The sequence below is a fragment of the Macrosteles quadrilineatus genome, unplaced genomic scaffold (genome assembly GCF_028750875.1).
Source record: "Macrosteles quadrilineatus isolate MER2022 unplaced genomic scaffold, UCM_ALF_1.0 Scaffold_4__1_contigs__length_99947679, whole genome shotgun sequence".
Classification (NCBI taxonomy): domain Eukaryota; kingdom Metazoa; phylum Arthropoda; class Insecta; order Hemiptera; family Cicadellidae; genus Macrosteles; species Macrosteles quadrilineatus.
In genome coordinates, this window is record NW_026542597.1 from 53,309,323 (window position 1) to 53,332,968 (window position 23,646).

The following is a 23,646-nucleotide window of genomic DNA, read 5'->3' on the forward strand; positions in this document are numbered from 1 at the left end:
ACAAAACTACTACTGGTAATTTTGAAATTAGCATTAAAACTGTTTTCTTTATTGTTTTTAGTTTTTTTCACTGTAGAAAAAATACATTATATGAAAGGAGGCGTTATAAAATGATACACATTTTATGTACATTTTTTAATAATTTATTAAAACAGTGTGATAACAAGAGATCCTTAAAACATTAGGCTATATTTTAATTAAATAAGAGGACGGTAATAAACTACATAAATATATACAGGTTCAACCCATTAATAAAACTTGTAAAAAAATACTTTGACGTTTGTAGAGTTCACAACATTAACAACAACAAATGTAAATAAGTACTTTGACATTGGTGATGTTAATCAATTTTTGAGGGGAATTAATTCTTCATTCATTTTTTTTTACATAATATTCAAAATCAGAGAATTTCAACCAAGGGCTAAAATTAAAATTGGCTGTAAAACTAATTATTGAATATGGGTTTAAAAATAATCATATGTCTAAAGATAAAAACAATTATATACATTAGTCTTTCTCTTACTTATATTCACATTTACACTGATTCTCCAGAATTTAAAACTAGTTGAGCGGCATCAACCTAGGAAAATACAAACATTGTTAATAAACCCACATTAAACAAACATTGTGTCATCATCAGCTTAGTACTTTACTTGTGAAGTTTTGTATTCCACGAGATGACTTCGTCATAGTTCAATAAATTAACACATAACACAAAAACGACACACAGACTCCGTCCCCGACCAATGTCGCGACTGTATGTTCAGCAAGCATTTTCCGTTTGTAAGCAGGCCTACAATGTCTCTTTTAAATGTTTACCTGTTGTGTGGTTTTTGTGTTCGAAGCCATCTGGTTGAATACAACACTTAAAGTACTCAGCTGATGATGACACAATGTGTCGAAACATGTACTGACTGAAATTCACTATCAGGTATTGAGCTATTTGACGTAAGTAATTTGTTCTAACAATAAAGTTATCTACAGCTCAGGGGCTTAGCAATGAATTTAAAAAAACTATAAACCCCAGATGTCTTTGTTTTCATATGTAAGCTTGCTGAAATCCACAATAAGGAGCTGCTTAAAGGGGCTCAATCGGATTGATTTGTGATTTTTCAATCACAATAATGGCAGCTTGATGAATTATGAATATAACCTATGCACTTACTTAACTATAAAATAAAAATAATCGTTTATAAAATGATCAATACGTCTCAGGTAAGATTAGATGAGCAATATTAATATATTTTAGTAAAAGATCAAACACGTAAGATCGTAGAGCATGCAAGATCTATAAGAAAATACTGTACCACCACCATGTTTAGTCCAAAACAACCTTTAAATATTCCTCTAAATGTTTTTCTCTAAAACCTTTAAATGTTCAGCATATATCATCAGATAACATTAAATGAATGACCAATGATATGATTGATGAAAATTACAAATGATGAAAACAAAATTACTTATTTTGAATTCTACCTTTTCAGTAGCGCTCTTGAAGTCACTTTCTTTAGATTTTAAACAATAGTACTGTTTTCAGTGTTTTCCCTATAACACAACATTGATTAAGTTATCTTTTCTTAAATAGTTATAAGCTGTAAATAAATAAGTTGTAGATAAAAAATTAAAAAGGACCTTATGTATGCAACTTGGAGAGCTTTGACCTAATCATGTATAAATGTGACCTAGAGGCATATTGGATGACGTAAAAACTTAGGTCCTTGATTAAAGGGTTACAACCAAAATCAATATCGTGAAGATAGAGATGGTAAAATTCTTTCAAAATCCTGTCAACATTACAATTTTGAATTAATGACGCTCACCTACAATTATTTTACTACTGTACTTGCAACATCAAAGCAAAATTTAGGACAAAAACCTAAATGGGTGAGGCTTACGAACTCCAAATTTCATGAGCTCCAATGGTATTAATTTAATAAGCAGAGCGTTTCACGAGCTCGAAAATTCACCAACTCCAAAAGTACAGTCCTTGGCAGAAGTTGCTGCAGGGGTTGCCCCGGTCAGATTATTAGCCATGCGCCACATAACATTTTGGGTCCGTTAATCATTGTAAAGAATCTAATCCAACCTAACCTAACCATGGCGGACGGTGCCTGCAATCTGAACGTGACAACCCCTGCAGCTACTTTTGCCGGGACTGTACTTTTGGAGTTGGTGAATTTTGGTGCTCATGAAATGTTCTGCTTATTACGATAATATTTATTTATTTTATTTATATATAGGCCTACTATTACTATATACTATTATAAATTCTATTGGAGTTTGTGAAACGATGATTATTTAGAACTTATGTTATTGGACTTGGTGAAATTTGGAGTTCGTGAATCGCTCTGTTTATATTAACTGTGAAAGATAAACTTTCAAAACTAAATTTGACTCTATATATTCAATATATAGGCTACCGGTACTAGAATGTGTAATGTGTCAACAATCAACTAAAAAATCATATGTCACTAGAAATAAGCATGATATAAATTTATCAAAACATAATCTCAGCTTCTACAAAGAAATCCTTATTATAGGATCAACTTTTATCAATTTTTTGAACAATTTTATTACCAAATTTGAAAGTAAAGTAAAACAAAATAATTTCAAAAAATTATTTAAGAATCATTTGCTAAAAAAGAGTTATTATTCATTTGAAGATTCTTCCAATGTAAAAAAATAAGAACATGTTGAGATGCTCTGCTGGGAAAAAATACAAACAATATGTAATTATTCTTATCTGTAAAATAAAATAAAAATGTAAAAAAATCTGATGTAGTCTGACATTGACATTTCACACTATTTGTGTATTGTACATACAATATGAATAATGACTTTTTATTCTAAAATGTTTAAACACCTTACTACTGGAGTTGGTGAAATTTGGAGTTTGTGAAAACACTCCCAAACCAATAACTACAAGTGCAGCAAAAATGTAAATTGAATTTGTAATATAAAAAGTAAAATGGGTTAGCAATTTATTGAATAATACACATATTGCAGTTGTTTCTTTCTATTGTCTAATGTAAATTGGAAGTGCATTCTAAAATCTAATTACAAAGCTGTGTGTGATTCAACTTGTTAATTTCTCATGCAAGGTTTTAGGCAAGTTGCTAACAAAGAAAATAATTTAAAACAAGCATTGATACACATTTTAATTTTTTCTTACCTCGGTTTTTTAAATGAAATGTTGCTGTCATCGCTTGTTGAATCATTTTTGGGACTCATGGTTGATGACATATTTGCATACTGTTCCTGAAAATAAATCATTAACACATTTGAAGTCAAATCATTAGAATAATGGATTGTTGTCAGTTGAGTCTGGGAATCTGACACTCACAAGGACTGGGTGGGTGTCAGATTATCAAATCAAATAAATATATTTATTTCCATTCAGTACAGTAAATAAAGTATGATAGGATAGGTCAGAGTGCATTTTACAAATTTTCATGAAACAAATGTAGTGTGAATATAAAACTAACTTAAATTGTATAGTATAAAAATATAGAACATAATAATTAATTAAAAATATTAATTCCTTCTTCAAGTTGGCCTGGAACATCAATCTATATATATAAAAGGCAAAGCCCTCACTGACTGACTGACTGACTGACTGACTGACTGACTGACTGACTCACTCACTCACTCATCACTAATTCTCCCACTTCCCACTTACCTAGGAGGCTGAAATTTGGTACACTGATTCTTTAGGCATTAAATAGGAAAACTAAGTGGTTTTTATTCTGATCGGACTCTCGGGCTCCTCCCCAGTGGCTCTGGAGTTTCCCATATCAACCTAATGAGTACTCATATTTAAATGGAATTAATGAATCATAACAGCTGTTTCAATTAAACAAGTTGGTTCTGTTCTATTATGTTCAATAGCATTAAAGTTACAAGGATTACCAACAGAGTGCAGTGATTCAACCAGGACGTGTGAGCGCAGCGAGCGAGCTCCAACCTAAAGGTGAGTGAGCGTAGCGAACGAACTTCAACCAGGACGTGATTGAGCCATGTTAAACGGGGCAAAGCCCGCGGGTACAGCTAGTCATAGATAAAGTAGAAAATAAATAATTTCTTATAAAAATCATACATTGATAAAAGTATAATTTTTTAGTTTTAATGTGAAAAATAATTTAGATACTATTAATAAAGAGTGGGGATTTGTATTTAAATATCTATATATTAATTTGAAACTGTTTTTCTTTGTCACAGCTATTTTGAAAGAACGGCTGGGCGTAGAAACTCGGTAGAGGTGTCTAAAGAAAGGTCTTGGTCTGTAGATGAGCCATCAAAAGAGAAACATGGTGAATTCCCTTGGGACTCTGCCCCCGTGGCCTTTAAATTCCCATCCCATGTTATTCTTATGGAGGAAAACGGGGTTTTTGTCACAGCTAATTTGAGAGAAAGGCTGGGCGTAGAAACTTGATAGGGGTCTCTAAAGAAAGGTCTTGGTCTGTAGATGAGCCATCAAAAGAGGAAAGAGGTAAATTCCCTTGGGGCTCTGCCCTAGAAGCTTTTAAAGTTGCCTCTTCAGATTTGTTTACATTACGACCATATGCATAATTCTACACTACTTTTTAATGCAACAGCTGTTAATATTTAAATTGTTATTTATTGAATTAGTGGGGTGGGTTAGCTGAAAAATATTTCACATCTGGCAACCAACGCGCCCCTTTGGATTCAGATAGTACATGCGCAGACGAGTCCAAAAAGTCCGGGACACAAATTTTTCGGGCACTCTATGGGTGTTGATGACGTAATCAAAATGGCCGCCAAAGTTGAGTGACATGATTCTACATTTCCCTATATAACTCGGGTTCATATTTTAATAATGCCCTACATTTTTAGTGATTATTAATCACGAAAAAATTACCTTTCCGATGGTGTACTTTACTTCATTGTTTAGATTCATAATACTACGAATATTTATAGTTTTATTAAATATTTTGTTTTTGATTTAGATTTTTTAAAATCATTTTGCAAAGTGTCGTGGATTCCGTTATACGTAGCTGAAAACGTCTTACATACACTTTTTTGTCAGAATATTGCCTTTCTAACAGTATATATAACTTATATTTTAATACAAAAACACTGCTTAAAATTTGCCACAACAATGTATTGGTACACAGTGAGTCGTTATCACCCCGATGCAATTTATAAGAGGACCGAAAGGTAATAGCGCTATTGAGTGCTATTAAACTTTTACTTTCGTTTTAAAAATAGAGACAGTAAAATTAAGTACAAGAATTTAATACCCCAGCCGCAGCAAACCTACCGACTAAGCGAATTTCCATTTGTCTGAATTCGTTTTCAATTAAATATATTTTAATAACATTAGCTTTAACGAGTACCTAGGTTTGCAGCTACAAGGAAACTAATAAAGTGTGTTTTTTAGTAAAATATTGATAGCTTAGTATAAAATAAATAAATTTGCCAAGTTTGATCAAAATATATCCATAAACAACCAAACTACAACATTTTACAATATTGTCCATAAGAATAACATAGGAATTTTAAATTTACAAATTTTTTAATTTTCCCGTTACCAATAACCGAACAAAAACTCTTTTATATACTAAATTAATTGTTTTTTTAATCTCTTTTAAAAGGTCTAAATAGAAATCGGGATATTTTGCGTTTTGAGGGTCAAAAGTGAAAAAAACCATTTTTACCCCGCAAAATTCCCCCCCCCCCTCTAAAACCTCGTTCCCATGGTCCGATTATGCTGGTTCGCGAACTCATTCAAGTTTATCCCACTTTACACCTTTAAACCAAATTTCATCAAAATCGGACAAAAATTACTCAAGTTGTTTCTAAAACCCCATCTATTGGTTAGATATATTTTATATATAACATAATTTATATTTATACTGATATTGATGTTTTGTAATACTGTGCCCACAGATTTGGCCAATGGGCACTAAGGGTTAATGCACTTAGGCTTAGCACTAAGGGTGATTTAAGCCTATATTATATTTTTGATGTATATGATATTTATGAATTTTGATATAAAATTTAAACAATATTGTATTGTACACTCTTTTGTTTTAGCGAATTTCCCTATAGGGGGAAGTAGCTATTACCGTAGGTGGCACGGTAAGACCTAGACCCGGACTAAGACCAATTTACTTTTTCATTTCGATTTTTCTAGAGGCCAAAAAAACCATTCGTTCAAATTATATATATACAGGGTGTCCCACGAAGAGGTTTAACCGTTTGATTTTATATTTCTTACCCATTCATGGACCGAACATTTAGAAACTTTACACAATTTATAAAGTACAGTAGGTTTAAAAACATTCTGTGAAAGATCTATCTCCCTAACCCTTGTAGAAACAAAATGGTGGCATATTGAATGTTTTTATTAACTAATTATATCATATAAATCAATTTATTATTAATTTTTAACTAGTGATGGATAACAGTTACAATAAATTTGGACTCTACTTTAGGGTTATCACTAGGCTATGGTATAATTTCCTGATGAAAAAGCCTTATTTCCATAGAATGCGTTAATACAAATGTTCTACAAAACCAAAAACGCTATTTTTCAATATGCTCCGATTTTGTTTTTACAAGAGGTAGGGAGCTGAAACTTTCCCAGAATATTTTTAAAACGTTCTTTATAGATTGTCTAAAGTTTCAAAAGGTTCGGAGCATAAATGGGCAAGTAATCTAAAATCAAACGTTTAAACCCTTTGTGGGACATCCTGTATATATATACATCGGTGAACGCGATAACTTGAGTAATTTTTGCCCGATTTTAATGAAATTTTGTTTAAAGGTGTAAAGCGGGTTTAACTTGAATGAGTTCCAGCATAACCAGCATAATCGGACCATGGGAACGAGGCTTTAGGGGGGGGGAGGGGATTTTGCGGGGTAAAAATTGTTTTTCTCACTTTTGACCCTCAAAACGCAAAATATCCCGATTTCTCTTTAGACCTTTTAAAAGAGATAAAAAAACAATTAATTTAGTATGTGAAAGTGTTTTTGTTCGGTTATTGGTAACGGGAAAATTAAAAAAATTGTAAATTTAAAATTCCTATGTTATTCTTATGGACAATATTGTAAAATGTTGTAGTTTGGTTGTTTATGGATATATTTTGATCAAACTTGGCAAATTTATTTATTTTATACTAAGCTATCAATATTTTACTAAAAAACACACTTTATTAGTTTCCTTGTAGCTGCAAACCTAGGTACTCGTTAAAGCTAATGTTATTAAAATATATTTAATTGAAAACGAATTCAGACAAATGGAAATTCGCTTAGTCGGTAGGTTTGCTGCGGCTGGGGTATTAAATTCTTGTACTTAATTTTACTGTCTCTATTTTTAAAACGAAAGTAAAAGTTTAATAGCACTCAATAGCGCTATTACCTTTCGGTCCTCTTATAAATTGCATCGGGGTGATAACGACTCACTGTGTACCAATACATTGTTGTGGCAAATTTTAAGCAGTGTTTTTGTATTAAAATATAAGTTATATATACTGTTAGAAAGGTAATATTCTGACAAAAAAGTGTATGTAAGACGTTTTCAGCTACGTATAACGGAATCCACGACACTTAGCAAAATGATTTTAAAAAATCTAAATCAAAAACAAAATATTTAATAAAACTATAAATATTCGTAGTATTATGAATCTAAACAATGAAGTAAAGTACACCATCGGAAAGGTAATTTTTTCGTGATTAATAATCACTAAAAATGTAGGGCATTATTAAAATATGAACCCGAGTTATATAGGGAAATGTAGAATCATGTCACTCAACTTTGGCGGCCATTTTGATTACGTCATCAACACCCATAGAGTGCCCGAAAAATTTGTGTCCCGGACTTTTTGGACTCGTCTGCGCATGTACTATCTGAATCCAAAGGGGCGCGTTGGTTGCCAGATGTGAAATATTATGGTGCAATTTGTTGCTAACCCACCCCACTAAATTTGTCAAAATGAAGTACAGTATTTGCAATGGAATTTTCTGATTTTAAAATTGATTTTCTCCTGCATCGTGTCATGTTTTGCAATATAATGTTCTATTACCAAATCAGTGGAAAATCCTAATATCACAGTAACTTTTAAAATTATTTCTTATGGAGTTAACTTATATCTATTGTATAGGTTGGTTTCTGCCTTTTTTACCACTTCTTGGAGATTGTATGTAGGTGATATTCTTATAGGCATATTGCATCTGTAGACGAAACTTGGGTTGGTGTAATTATTACAATGGAAAAGAGCGAGAAATCTCGGACAATTTGATATAGGCTACAAATAAAACTGAATTAACACTGTGCTACATTTCTTGAGCAATCATTTAAATAACCGATTTGCAAACAATGGAAACATTGTCATAGAACACAACGAAGTAAAAGAAATAGAAATAATGTTTTTTTACACTAAAAACACAAAAAAAATAAGATCAACTTTTTGAAAAAAGATAAGATATTTACAAAAGATTTTGATTATATCTAACTGTTGTGTAGATCGTGAGTATTTCCATAATCTTTGAGTCGCCTGTAATGCTTCGAAATTGCTCGAATTCGAGCAATGGGTACACTAGTAGACAATGATTTAGAAATTAATTAGGCAAGAAAAAGAGAGTGAATGCAGTGGTTTTTTTTAACAACCGGTTATAACATTTTCTCTTGAATGTTTATTATTATAATTTTAGATGAGGCCAATGAGTTTATTGTAAACCTTAGGAGCTACGATAACATGGCTGTTTATAAAGAGCTGTGGTAGTCAATTGAAGTATGTTTTTTATTTCTTGAAGTATATCTATCTGTGTTCATGGAATTTTAGTATTCGTGTGATATTTATTAAATAGATAGTTAAGTAAATCAAAGATAGATATACAGATTCATAAAGGTAGGAATTTTCAATCAAACAAAAAGAGGTTTACAATGTTCATAGCTCATTATGTTCAGATTTAGTGATATTCAGTTCATAGTTAGTATTAGGATTTCATCTGCCCTGCTGCAATTTCCCCGGAGAATGTTCCATATGTCTATAACTACTATCTGATGATTGATTGAAAATAGGCAGTTTTAACTAAACAGTAGATTTTTCCAAGCATTGAACTAGAATTCTTAGAAATATATTCCTAGGCGTTGTAACTCTTTTGTGTTTTTTCAAGAAAACATTACTTAGGCCTATTTATTTTCAACACATGTTTATTTAGTTTATTAATCATTGCATTCAGCTGTTTCAGAAAGATCTGAAAAGGAAAGTATAACTTATACCTGTCATAGATTCAAACAGACTCACCTATATTACATTAATTTTTAAATGTACTATAAGTAACTCATGTCTGTAGTGTTTACCTTGTTTTTGCACTTAGCGTCGTCACATGAACAGAGCCCCGTGCACAAACTGTTATTTTTCTTGCAGCTGCAAGATTTCCGCTGACAATCTAACTTGCAATTACAACAGGGCTGCCCATTTATGTTTCGTTTCACTGCTACTTTCTCCTTCTATAAACATAGAACCGGGTTTAAGAACTCCTTTAGTGCAGAAAAACGATCATGTGTTGTATTCTTTATAGTGATGTGTCAAAACCGAATCTCAAATCTCAAAACCATCAAAACTTAGGAAAAGTTTCGGTTTCGAGATTCGATCACCAAGTTTCGAGATTCAAAAGTTTCGAAATTGAGGATTTTTGCAGTTTTATTTTTGAAACTGCTGACATTTTTTTGTGCCATTGTTATTGTTTTTAACACTGCTTCCAAACAAGCTGGTAGCAACAGAGCAAACATCACCATTAACGTAATGAAACAAGTAAATTTTATCCTGAACTTCAAAAGGTATCTTAAATACTATAACTGGTACAATTCAGTTTCACATCAATATTTACTAAACACAAAGAAATATTAACCACTAAATGTTCTAATTAATCTAATGTTCATGTTTATGTTGGTGTTAAAGTTTAATTTATTTTTTTTGTTAGTTGTTTATGATCACATATCTATGTTATGTCACAGTCCGGAGTCGATCTCTTTCAGTTTTGATTGCATACTTAACATTTTATGATTATGTGTATTTTTGTAACCTTGACCTTTGTAACCAGCTAAGTAAAAAAGTTTCGCGTTTAGGTTTTGAGATTCAAGATTCGGGATTCGATTTTTAAAGTTTTGGTTTCGGTTTGGAGATTCAAAATTTCTGGTTTTGACCATCACTAATTCTTTATATAGTTTTTTAGTCCTTACATCAATTCTATTATGCACAACAGTCGAGAAAGTACCTAACAACAATAAGGGAACTCACATCTAGCTCAAAAGTGGATGGAAATAACTGTATCTTTGCGCAGATATATTGGTAGCCTGTGCATTGGGCACTAGTGCTCGCTGTGTTGGGATGAAGTGGTTTAAGTGAGCAATAGAAATCACATAAGTACCTAGAATCTGTTTTATACTGTATTAAGTTGATGACAAAAAAAATCAACAGCAACTGGAATTCACTGTCAGCAATTATGAATAGTGAAGGAATAATATTTTCAAGTTGAACAAGGCCGCAGAAAACTGATTAATTTAAGCTGACTGAAGCTATCTTTGATATAAAGCTCAGCGCTAGGCTTTCTAGAGCGACTGGAGAGATGTACATACTAACCGCGTTCCCTCGAGCATCCTTGATGTTCTCCCTGATGCTTTTTAACCTATGATAGACGGGTGTCTTTCGCCAATCAGGATCGTTTGACGAATCATCAAGGTCGAGGTCTTCATCATCCTCTTCTTCAAAAAACTTTCTTCTTGTTTCAGGGGTGATAGCAGCGTTCCATTCGGAAGTCTTTTTCTATAAAAAGTCAAATCAAATAAATCTTCATTATCATATGAACACATGCATTGATAATGTAAAATAAGAGGCAGTGCATCAATGAAATTGTCTGCAATAGATATGAATAATAAACAAACATGCAAAAACACTTAGAATAAAAAATATTAATTATAATTTAGACAAAGGTATTCAGTAGTAGTAGCTGATATATCTATATATTAATAGGCAAGCATGTATATATATATATAATAGGTGAAGCCGTTTTTTGTTAACGCAACTCCTCCCTTATTTGTGGACCAATTTTAACGTTTAAGGTGTCAAAAGATTCGTCTCAATATGTAGTTTTGCAATAAGGGTTTAGAATTCCTACTATTAAGGGTGTGAGACCCTCTCAAAGGTCGGGCTTTCCCCATAAGAAATACATAGAACAAATTTAAAAACAAAAAACAGCTGTTTACAAAAAGAAACTCATTAGCTTTTTGGGAGTAAATATTAATGTTTGTAATATTCAGTAAAAGACCAAGTTAAACAGCTAATCAGTTTTGTTGGAAGAACAGAAAATGCTCCAAGTTCAAAGAAGAAATATTGATTACGGCAGGATGAGACAATTAATAATAAGATATCTTATGCGTATGAGGAGAGTAGAAAAAGAGAGGCCTGGTCTAACAGATACCCATTCACATACACATTCACTTGGTGAGATGAATCATATTTGCCAGCTCTGCTATGCAACTTACTTTGGAAGTGATAAAATATACGAAGCACATAGTGTTGTCACGGTGGTAAAGTAAACTTTCCTAATGTCAGATGAAATGAATGCATCCAAGAAATGTTTACTTCTGACACTGACGGATCGAGATATTTCAAAAACTATAGTAATGCATTGAATATGATAAGTTTAAGTAGTAAGATTATACCAAATCTTGGTGGACCTTATGTTTATATTGTAAACTTTTGTATTGCTTGCTTGACTTCAATTTACTAAAACGCAAATGGATTGTTTCCTTCTAGGTTATGTTGCCAGTTCCTCGGACAAACTTATACAAAGTTTTTTGACTGAATCCACCAACACAATCCAGACATTTCAAGTCAAAAATAAGAAGTTTCAAAAACTCATTTGCCATTGATAGTTTTAGTGGCAATATAAGACCAAACATAAGTGAATGAATTAGTGTTTATGGATTCAACGATCAAGTTTACTTTAATGACTCAGGAGAGGCAAATAACATTCGCTGTTCAAAAAGAGAAAAGCCTATTCAAAGCAGATTATAGCTGTCCAATTGGTATCCCAGAGTTTGTGGGTAAAAAATGGAGCACATGAAATGGTTGATTTCACCCCACTTTTCAGGTTACTCTACGGAGAAAATTAATTTGATCAGGTGGATGTCTCAAATCAAAGAAATAAAATGACCCAACTTAAATTAGTTAAGACAGGTTATCAGTAAGGTAACAGTGTTCTTCAATTCTCAATGCTGGAAAAACTTTGTAGCATCATGTTAACTAGAATTGAAGCAGATGATCGTTTAGCATTCATTACAACTTAGTTATCAGTTAAAACTGAGAGCAGAAATAATTTAGGCGAACCTTGACGACGCAAATACAGATATTTAAAATTAGTTTCTAACTTATGTTTAAACAACTCTTAGATGTAACTAGAATTACTCGAATTTAAGCATAACGCTTTCCTTGGCATTATGTTTTTTATACTATGCGGCTCGGTTCTCTAGTAAATATAAAAAAATAACACAGGAGTATAAAAAGTTTCTAAAGTCTAAGCTTTTATTTTCTATCATAAAGTCTGTTTCAAGATTTAAGACAGTACTTTTTTACACATGCCTGTCACAATTATTAAATACCCCCGTCGCAGCAAACCTGCATACTAAGCGAATTTCCATTTTCCCGGCTTGATTTCTTTTAAAATATTCCCAATAAATTTTCAGATTTATTTCCTATTTAAATAACATTAATTTTAGTGAGTAGTTAGGTTTGCTGCTACGGGGAACATGTTGAGGTGTGTTTTTTCAATTGAAGTATTGATAGCTTAGTATGAAATAAACCAAATTGCCAAATTTGATTAAAATATATCCATAAACAAGCAAACTACAACAGTTTATTTATTCTCCATAAGAATAACATGGGAATTTTAAATTTACAATTTTTTTAATTTTCTCCGTAGTCAATGAACATTCAAAAACACTTCAATATACTAAATTATTTGTTTTTTTAAGCTCTTCAAAATGGTCTAGAAAGAAATTTAGAAATTTGAAGTTTTTAGGGTCAAAAATGAGAAAAACCCATTTTTACCCCATAAAACCCCCCATAAACCCCTGATCCCATGGTCCGATTATGCTGGTTCGCGAACTCGTTCGAATAAACGTAGGTTTACACGTTTGTACCAAATTTCATCAAAATCGGATCAATTTTGCTCAAGTTATCGCGCTAACGGGCACATATATAAATATATATATATATATATATATATATATGAATTTGAACGGATGGTGTTTTTGGCCTCTGGGGACCTCAAAACGAAAAAGTAAATCGGTCCCGGGTCTAAGTCTTACCATGAGACCTACGGTAATAGCTTATTCCCTATATGGGAAATTCGCTAAAAGAGCATTACTTTCTTTGATCAGTCCTGATGATACAAGGTTCTGACTTCTGTGAACTGCAGTACTCCTGTGGATGTTATAAAGCACAGAGGTTACCAAGTTATATTTATTATTCATATAAATTTGAAGAAAGAAAAATTGTGACATTAAATCAAGGAAGAACCAAGTGGATATACAACTAACTGCTCTAAGAGTAGAGTTTCAGACGGTTGATAACATAAACCCTACTACTACTTTGCAAAAGAGTAGTATGTAGATTGTAGAATGACTCTTACAAAACGGGTAACAGTGAATAGCAATGCCAGTTAGTTGTGTAAAGACAATTCTACTAATTCCTTCTGAAGAGAGGTAAAATGTAAAATTAATTATGTTACAACTTTTGAATGCTAAACTGCTCATAAATCTTAAATAAGTTAGTTGGGCATCCATTCCTTCTTCCTTTACGTATTCCTAAGCCAAGTGCTCTCTCTTCCAAAAACTACATTTACTCTGGGCTATTTTATTTTTGGTTTGTGAATGTTTTAATGAATTTGCTGAGATACGATCAACTACATTTACTCTGGGCTATTTTATTTTTGGTTTGTGAATGTTTTAATGAATTTGCTGAGATACGATCAACTACATTTACTCTGGGCTATTTTATTTTTGGTTTGTGAGACTTTTAATGAATTTGCAGAGATACGTTTAATGAGTTTGCAGAGATAACAGCTGAATTCCCACCTCTTTCTTGGGGATCTTTTTTTGCTGCTTCTCAAGCTCTTCCACCCTCTGCTGAAGTTGTTTGATCAGCTGTTTGTCACTTACAGTGGATCTCTTCTGTTCTTCTGTCTCTTCCTCTACCACGTTAGATAGGTCTTCTAGAGGAGCACGTGTGTTATTGGCAATAAAACTCTCTCTTTCCATATCTTTCAGTCTCTGTAGGAGTATTGTTACCTGAACAAACAAAATTTATTTGTTAAATATGTTTCTACACATTTCAATATTTCTGTTAGCGAATGACTTTACAGCCTATTTATACGTTTGTTCAACTTGAAACTCTTCAATAGAATCATGGAATTTTTTTTTAATAAACTGCTTGATAGTATAAAAAATAAAAACTATTATAATAAAAAGTTACAAAATTGATTTAAAATTAACAATTCAACTTACAATTACAACTTTAACTTAAAAGGTTACAAAATAATGAGTTTATGTAGTTTTAGAGCACATTGGTTTATAGTTTAAAGCTTTTGTCCAAGTATATTAGCTTAAAACTATTTAAACTATTTTCAAGCTTTACTAGTTCTTTGTGATGATGTGTGGAAATGAACAATTGATTATTGATTACTGTATAGATTAAGATAACAACCCAATGATCAAGTGCAACTTAGTATTCATTATCGAAGTATCTTAATTTATTAGAGAAGTATTTTAACCCCAATGCTACTTTGCTGTTCTAAGCTAATCCAAAAAATATGTTTTTCAGTGATAACTCGTTACTATGTATCCTAACACTATAGTGATCTTGATGGTTAAGGTACAGATTTACAGCGAATAAAATAAAATAGAGTACTAATATAGTAATTTTGACTATGCGATAAGAGTTTGGCTAGCTCACTTGTAAAAATAGAGCCCAGGGGTTCTTAGAAGACCACAAAAAAACAACTATACTACAACATACTTTTTCATATTGTATCATTACTTAAATTAAATAAATTTATTGTTGGAAATTACTTCCTCGTGAGGTGGTCACTTTTAATAGGCCAGGAAGACACAATCAGTGTTGCACTAGCTAAAAGTTCAGACGTTACAAAAATAATACATGGTATTCTCAGTACCAGTAATGTATTACCAAGGTAGTATTTCGTAATGCTCGTTGTTAATAGGCAAACACGATCAGCGTTATTACAGCCTTTTATACTGAAGTCGATTTTGTAGCAGTAGCAGTAGCAGTAATTACAAATAATTAATAAATTCTTACTATTAGAAAAAGACACAGGCTTTAACAATTGTTTTTTGAAGAAGGTCAGACAATACTTGTATGACAATGCATTTTATACTTTAAATTGGGAGTGTTGCTGAAGGTCTAAGTCCCGGGAGGTCTAATTAGACCTTCGACACACATTTTGCAGTTTGTACTGAACCATGCCCTCGTGCCTGCACCCAGACTAACGAAATGGAAGCGTGATCCATGCGCAGGCCCGAGGAGCGGCTCACAAAACTTTACTTAACAAAATGAGAACCATGGATGGAGGTTCAAGAACAACACGCCATTTGAGAGAAACGAGCTGTAATTAACCATTTAAAAGAAAACACAACAACAATAATCAACAACAATACATGAATTAAATACTCTCAATAAACCTTAAATAAATTTAGGTACCCGTTTAAGCTGCTGACTTACAATAATTTATTTTAATCATTCAGAAAATCAGAAGGATTTAGTAAAAATTTAACATTTAATAAAAGGAAATTACCAAAATTAACAAACTATAACAATAATAAAATATGATGACTCTTTTAATAAATATCTGAAAAGTTAACAATTAACTAGGGGCCCCAAAAATTAAATACAGTGGAGAGATTTTAAAAAATCGGATGATTAGGCAACAGTAGAATAAAATTTGAAATAAATAACAATAGGCTGCTGTGCTTATAAATAGTCAACAAATGTTAAAAATCTTAAAGTCCATTCGGCAACAGCAATATATATAACAATTAGATAAATAACAATTAGTCGGTAACTTGCGGTAACAGTCTTCAAGGGTGTGACACCGGAGGGCCATGAAGCTGGGCGGACAGCACCGGAGGAGAGAAGAGGCAGGGCGGAGAGGGGGCCAATATGCAGCGCCAGCCTAGTCGCAACATTCCTCTCCGCTGAAGATGGTCAGTCATTTTCCTCCTCACGGGCCCCAAAAGGCGCGCGGGGCGTACTAAAGTTACTCCATAAAGAAAGTTCTCACAAACGGCCAAGAATAAAACTTAAAAGGCACATTTATTATCCAAAAAAGGAAGATTTAAAAGGATAAAAAATCTTCAGTGAAGTACTCAAATCCGACGTCACGCAACCTCTGACACTTCGCGGTCGGAGTAATAAGAACAAAACCCACAGCCTTGTTCGGGGGGCCGTGGAGTGACAACGAAACACTGAACTAGCCTACTATAAAAAAAACACTTGAACCATTGATCATGAGTCGTGACATTCGCCCGGTGGAAATAGTCACGGCTCAACCTCCCTCCCCAAAAGAGGACACTCCTCTCCAAAAGGGACAAACAAACAAGCCTCTCCCCCACTTCCTGAAAAGAGAATGACCTGAAAGACAACTCAAGTGTCTGTGGTGGGGAACGCCAAGGGACTTCCAAACTGAGGGGAAAACTCACCCCCAGGGTTTGCTCTGGCCAGAGCTGGAAAATTTTGTGAGGGAAATTCCTTCGCAGAACACAGGGGACAGGAGAAGTGATCAGGTTCTCTGGCCCAGTGCACTTCCCACCCAGACACAAGAGGAAAGAAAATTGCCTACGGAAGAGTTCCGCGGAAGGGCTTGAGATGAGAAATGTGCGCCCTCCGGAACACTTTTCCAGTCCGCGGATCTCCAAGCTCCGCCGTGACAGGCGTCAAAAACCTCAGGATGCGGTGGGGACCTGACCACCGATGACACAACTTTGCAGCTCTCTTGTCCACAGCCGAACTGGCTGGATGAGCTTTACAAAACACCAAATCCCCCACCTGGAAAGGGTTGTCTACTCTACCACGATTGTGCTTCCTCCGGACCAATTCCCTAGCTCTGATCAAGTTTCTCCTGGCCGCTTGCCAAGTTGCCTTGACATCAGCCGCACCAGGAGGTGGCAGAAGGTCGCCAATTCCCCACACATTCGCTAACGGGTTGTTAGGCGGATAGCCTAGAAACAGCTCGAAAGGGACCGCCTTGTGACTCTCATGGTGAGCAGTATTGAAAGCAAACTGAAGCCAAGGGAGTTCCTGATCCCAGGTGGTCTGCTTGTCAGCATGGAAAGCTATGAGAGCGGAGCGAAGATTGCGATTGAACCTTTCAGCATGAGAAGGCTGTGGATAGTAAGGGGAAGTAGTCACATGGCGGATTCCGTGCCCAAAGCACATTCTTTTGAACAGATGGGAAACAAACTGTGTTCCGTTGTCGGAAACAATGGTGGCGGGTATTCCAAAATGTTGGAAGAGGTGTGTTCGAAGTACCTGCACGGTGAGCTGTGCAGTGGCATTCCTTAAGGGGAAAAGCCAACAAAACTTGGAGAAGGCATCCACACAAACAAGTAGGAACTTATTTCCTGACTTGCTACGCGGGAGAGGCCCTACATAGTCAATGAAAACCTTCTCCAAAGGTCTTTCCGCCACCTCAGATGACAACAAACCAAACTTAGAGTTTTGAGCGGGCTTGCTCAGTGAGCACGTTTGACAAGAACGCACCCTAGCAGCAAGATCCCGATCCATACCCTTCCAGATGAACATTTCCCTAACCTTCGCAATGGTCTTGTGGATACCTAGATGCCCACCCACAGGAGACGAATGAAAATACTCAAAGACCATAGGGATTAGAAGACTAGGCAGCACAACTTTAGGTTTACCTCGCTGCCGAGCGCGACAGCAAAGGGCACCCTGGGACAGAAAATATGGGGGGTGGGCTCCCCCATTTTGAAGCTCACCAATGATCTTTGCCAGCTCAGGATCCTTCAGCTGATGGGGAATGAAATCAGAAAAGGCGAGTGGAAACTCCAAGAGCACGGCACAACCCGGTTGCTCTTGGTCAGAAGGATGATCGTCGGGTGAATGGTACATCCTAGATAGTGTGTCAGCAATCACATTCTGAGTGCCTCGAACGTGTTGCACTTGGAACTTAAGGGACGATATTTGGACAACCCAACGACCAATTTTCCCAAGCTGGCGTGGATGTGCAAGAAGCCACGAGAGTGCCTGGTTGTCGGTTTCCAATAAAAACTCCTTGTGCTCCAAAAAGCGTCTGAATTTATTGACTCCAAACACGACAGCCAAACACTCGAGTTCATACACCGAAGAGCTTTTCTTTTCGCAGGGACTCAAAGTGCGTGAGGCGTACGCAATTGGCTGCCTAACACCATCCACCTCTTGTGACAACACAGCCGCAATTGCGACGGAGGAAGCATCTGTTTGCAAGACAAAGTTTTGATTGAAATCCGGCATCGCCAAAACAGGGGGCTGCATGATAGCCTCCTTGAGAAGATCAAAAGACGTCTGCTGCGCTTCACCCCAGACAAACTTGGCGCCCTTCTTCCGAAGCTCATTGAGAGGAGCCGCCAATTCAGCAACATTGGGTATGAAGCGTCGGTAAAAACCTACCATGCCGATGAACCTAGCAATACCCTTGACATCTCTGGGAGGAGGAAACTCCCTGATAGCCTGGGTTCTAGCGGGGTCGATGCAGACGCCTCTATGAGAGACAAGATGACCAAGGAACGAAATTTCCGGCTTTGCAAAACTAACCTTGTCAGGATTCACGGTAAGGCCAGCCCTATTCAATCTACTCATGACTTCTTCAAGATGAATCAGGTGATCTTCGAAGCTCTCACTGTACACCAAGAGATCGTCGAGGTAATTGAACACAAACTTGAACTTGACATCATGAAAGATGGAATCAAGGAGTCTGGTGAGAGTCTGGGCCCCCACAGCAAGACCCATCGGAACTCTTGTGAACTGATACAAATTCCACGGAACGCAGAAAGCAGTGAGAGGTCGAGACTCAGGTTTCAAAGGAATCTGATGATAGGCCTGATTCAGATCAAAAACAGAAAAATACTTGGCCTTACCGAACCAATCAAACGCAGAATGCAAATCGGGGAGAGGCACAGAGTCGATTTCAATTTGCGCATTCAATTTGCGATAGTCCAAAACCATTCGGGACTTGCCATTGGGTTTTGGGACGAGAAAGGCTGGACTAGCGTAGCTCGAACGGGAAGGTTCAATGACACCATTTTCCAGAAGTTCGTCAATGATTTTTCTGAGAGTTTCCATTTTGGGTGGAGCTAATTTGTATGGGTGAGAGCGAACGGGACGGGTATCTGTTAGACGAATCTCGTACTCCAACAGGTTAGTGACTCCAAGCTTTGGCGTCAGCACATCTGGGAAACGAGAACACAAGGTTCTGATGGCTTCAGCCTCGCAAGTAGTCAGATGCCCTAACGGATCAATTGTTGGCTTGCTGGGTATCTCAGGCTCGACTACCGCAGCACCACCACCAATTTCATCAGCAAAAGATATTAATACCCGCCTCGCAAATCGGAAAAAACACTGACCTCTGCCTAAATCCAAAATTAGGCCAGTGTGCTTGATAAAATCCGCTCCTAAAATGACAGGGAAACAAAGGTCCTTAGCCACCCAAAAACTCCAAACCCAAGAAAAATGTTCAATTTTGAACTTGAAACGGGCTTCATAGATGATGGGAAGGGGTGAATTTGACGCAGTCCAGCAGATAGGGGTTTTTCGCTCAACTTGCTTGATAAGCCCAGACGATTCAAGGTTTTCAAAAAGGGACAAGGAAATGAGGCAACGGGCTGACCCAGAATCCACTAGGGCCTTCTGCACCGTGGAACCTATGAAGATGTTGAGACGTGGGCAAGTTGAGCGCGCCGCTTTCACGCCCATGGTAGCAAGGCCCGCAATCCCCCGCAGCAGAGGCTCGGTCACAGGCACAACACTCCCAGAAGGGGAGGCAACAGAAACATTAACTGACTTTAACTTAGACTTTGACTTACTTGAAAAAACATTCAAATTATTGCCCTTTACATTATCACCAACAACCTCACAGGAAGGATTGGGCAATTTTTCCTCCTGTGAGCAAACTAGTTTTTTGGACCACGTCCAAAATTTCCACCTTGACGGCAATGCCGCCGAATGTGACCTGGTTGCCCACAACCAAAACAAACAACAGGTTGCCTCTGCCACTGCGGCGGTTCAGGACCCAACACTCCCACGGGTGCTACGACAGCATGATGACCAGCTAGGGGAAGATGCCCCGCCGCTTGGTCTCTCTGAAGATCAGCGTCCTGGACAGATCTCGAAAGGATGGAAAGTCTGTCCAGATCCGCAAAAGATGCAGGCCGTGGTGCAAAAACCAGACGGGAGCGTTCCTCAGGCTTCAACCCCTGAAGCACAATGTCAATGAGCTCAAGCTCACTGATCCCCAAACGCAAGACCCTTTCCACCGTGCGAATGTCCCCCACGTACTGGCTGAGAGACTCGGCTGGCTGCTGAGGACGAAAAACTCTCTCAACTTTCAGCTTCTCCATGACCCGACGGGGCATGAAAAGCTCCAAAACTTCTTTATGAAAAACATCAAAGGTGACGCCTCTGCGCAAACAATCAAGCAATCTGTCCCCCAACGGTTTCAGACAGTATGGAGCAATGAGTTCCATCAAAGTTGCGTCTGACATGCCAGGGTATTCACGCATGCGCAAAACACTCTCCAGAAAAAAACAAAGACCATTCACATCTAACCCGTCCACCGGCCGGAAACCACTCAGGACAGAGGCAAGGGGATGGGGAAGTTTGCCAAAGGAGTTAGAGATGGAAGGGGAACTATGAACTTGAGAAGGAAAGGGAGATGGGGACTGGACATTCAGCGTAGCCGCAGCCAAGGTGGACGTGTGAGAGGGGGACGGTGTGACATTTGCATTTGACATTTGAACATTTGCAGGCAACCGGAGCAGTGTACTTGGCGTAGGCGGAGCCTGGGGGGTACCCACTGGAGCCACAACTTCAACAACAGACTTTGGCACATCGTTTGAAATTTCCAAAGAACGGTTGTCTTCAAAAATTTCGACTTTCTCTTTGACAGACTTTCCTGCCTTAATACTCTCCAAAATTCCTTCCAGCTCAAGAATTCTGGCTTCCACCCAGCTCTTGTCCTCATCTTGGATTTCAGGTTGCCCTGAAACCAAGAGCAGACGCTTACGCCAGTGCGTCAGCTGTGTGATAGCCGAACCCTTAGCTGAGCCCATAGGCAAACTACTCCAACTATCAATTTCCCCACTTAGCTCCTCCATCCTCTCTTTACATGCCTCCAGTTCCTCATCCAAACTGAGCGACTCAACCCAAGCTTGAGGCATGCTAGCAATTTGTCTGAACTGTGTACGCAAAGTGCGTACATCAGTTCCAGGAGTCTCCCCCCGGGACCGCACCTCGTACACCAGCTCCGGCCTCCTCAAATATTCCGGCACAATTGACGCCATACCGAGTCTCAACCAGCACTTGACTCAAAATAACAGCCAACAAAATTTTTTCACAAAACAAACACAGAAATTTAATTCCTAAGGCTTCTGGACGTTGATGCCTACGCACCTGATGGGGCCCAAAAGAAGAACCTGCCCATTCATACCGCAAGTACCGCAAGAAAAAACAACAACAAATGACCCACGAACGTACACACACACAAACATACACCGATACATACACTAGACAACACCTAACACTTGTGTGATGGGGTGTACACACAAACCTTTTTTTTTTTTTTTTTTTTTTTTTTTGACACATGACCATGCTTTTGACACTCTTGCTCCCGAAGGATGCAAGTCATTACCACCGATTCCACCCGGTGCCTCGGCCAAAGGGCGAGCTCCTAATAAAATGTGTTTACGCCCCACCACAACAACAACAAGACCTTTTTCCAAAACTGCCAGGCCAGAACATTCCCAAGAAACCAATCCATCCACGGCTCTTCAAAACAAACCAAAAAAACAGAACGTGGACAGTGATCGCATCTCTAAGTATCCGAGTCGTGAAACCAAGTTTCACGGCAAGGCACCCAGGACGCAACCCACCAACCACGCTCTGCTACCAGATGAACCATGCCCTCGTGCCTGCACCCAGACTAACGAAATGGAAGCGTGATCCATGCGCAGGCCCGAGGAGCGGCTCACAAAACTTTACTTAACAAAATGAGAACCATGGATGGAGGTTCAAGAACAACACGCCATTTGAGAGAAACGAGCTGTAATTAACCATTTAAAAGAAAACACAACAACAATAATCAACAACAATACATGAATTAAATACTCTCAATAAACCTTAAATAAATTTAGGTACCCGTTTAAGCTGCTGACTTACAATAATTTATTTTAATCATTCAGAAAATCAGAAGGATTTAGTAAAAATTTAACATTTAATAAAAGGAAATTACCAAAATTAACAAACTATAACAATAATAAAATATGATGACTCTTTTAATAAATATCTGAAAAGTTAACAATTAACTAGGGGCCCCAAAAATTAAATACAGTGGAGAGATTTTAAAAAATCGGATGATTAGGCAACAGTAGAATAAAATTTGAAATAAATAACAATAGGCTGCTGTGCTTATAAATAGTCAACAAATGTTAAAAATCTTAAAGTCCATTCGGCAACAGCAATATATATAACAATTAGATAAATAACAATTAGTCGGTAACTTGCGGTAACAGTCTTCAAGGGTGTGACACCGGAGGGCCATGAAGCTGGGCGGACAGCACCGGAGGAGAGAAGAGGCAGGGCGGAGAGGGGGCCAATATGCAGCGCCAGCCTAGTCGCAACATTCCTCTCCGCTGAAGATGGTCAGTCATTTTCCTCCTCACGGGCCCCAAAAGGCGCGCGGGGCGTACTAAAGTTACTCCATAAAGAAAGTTCTCACAAACGGCCAAGAATAAAACTTAAAAGGCACATTTATTATCCAAAAAAGGAAGATTTAAAAGGATAAAAAATCTTCAGTGAAGTACTCAAATCCGACGTCACGCAACCTCTGACACTTCGCGGTCGGAGTAATAAGAACAAAACCCACAGCCTTGTTCGGGGGGCCGTGGAGTGACAACGAAACACTGAACTAGCCTACTATAAAAAAAACACTTGAACCATTGATCATGAGTCGTGACATTCGCCCGGTGGAAATAGTCACGGCTCAGTACTTGTTGCTGAGGGTCTAATCTGGTAGTATGTCGAAGGTCTAAGTCCCGGAAGGTCTAAGAGTACAGTCAATGCAAAAAACTCATCCACTGATACTGTTTTAGACCTTAGAGAATAGTCATACATTGATGATGAGTAAGTACAATGTCATCTCAAAGCTTAAACAAACTTATTACTACTGTTTAAAAAGTCATTCAAAGCACTTTTTTAACAGTAGTAATAAGTTTATTTAAGCTTTGAGATGACATTGTACTTACTCATCATCAATGTATGACTATCCTCTATGTACATATTTGTATATGGAGAAATAAAACTCTTTCTTTCTTTTCTGTCTTTCAGTAAA

The 23,646-nt window shown here is 36.8% G+C and overlaps 1 protein-coding gene across 2 annotated transcripts in view; it reads right to left on the reverse strand.

Annotated features, from left to right (window-relative positions):
- Positions 1–223: 223 nt before the first annotated feature.
- The window catches only part of LOC128991680 (chromosome-associated kinesin KIF4A-like), a 50,198-nt gene continuing 26,775 nt past the window's right edge, over positions 224–23,646 (reverse strand). Inside the window, exons 18-23 of one of the 2 annotated variants that reach the window (XM_054414775.1) lie at positions 14,108–14,320; positions 10,611–10,793; positions 9,329–9,478; positions 3,173–3,258; positions 1,477–1,545; positions 224–580 (exon numbers count right to left, since the gene is read on the reverse strand). In XM_054414775.1, coding sequence (XP_054270750.1) covers positions 1,515–1,545; positions 3,173–3,258; positions 9,329–9,478; positions 10,611–10,793; positions 14,108–14,320 — 663 coding nt within the window. In that variant the 3' untranslated portion in view covers positions 224–580; positions 1,477–1,514. The remainder of the gene's footprint in view (positions 581–1,476; positions 1,546–3,172; positions 3,259–9,328; positions 9,479–10,610; positions 10,794–14,107; positions 14,321–23,646) is intronic. The other variant, XM_054414776.1, reaches the window with a different exon arrangement.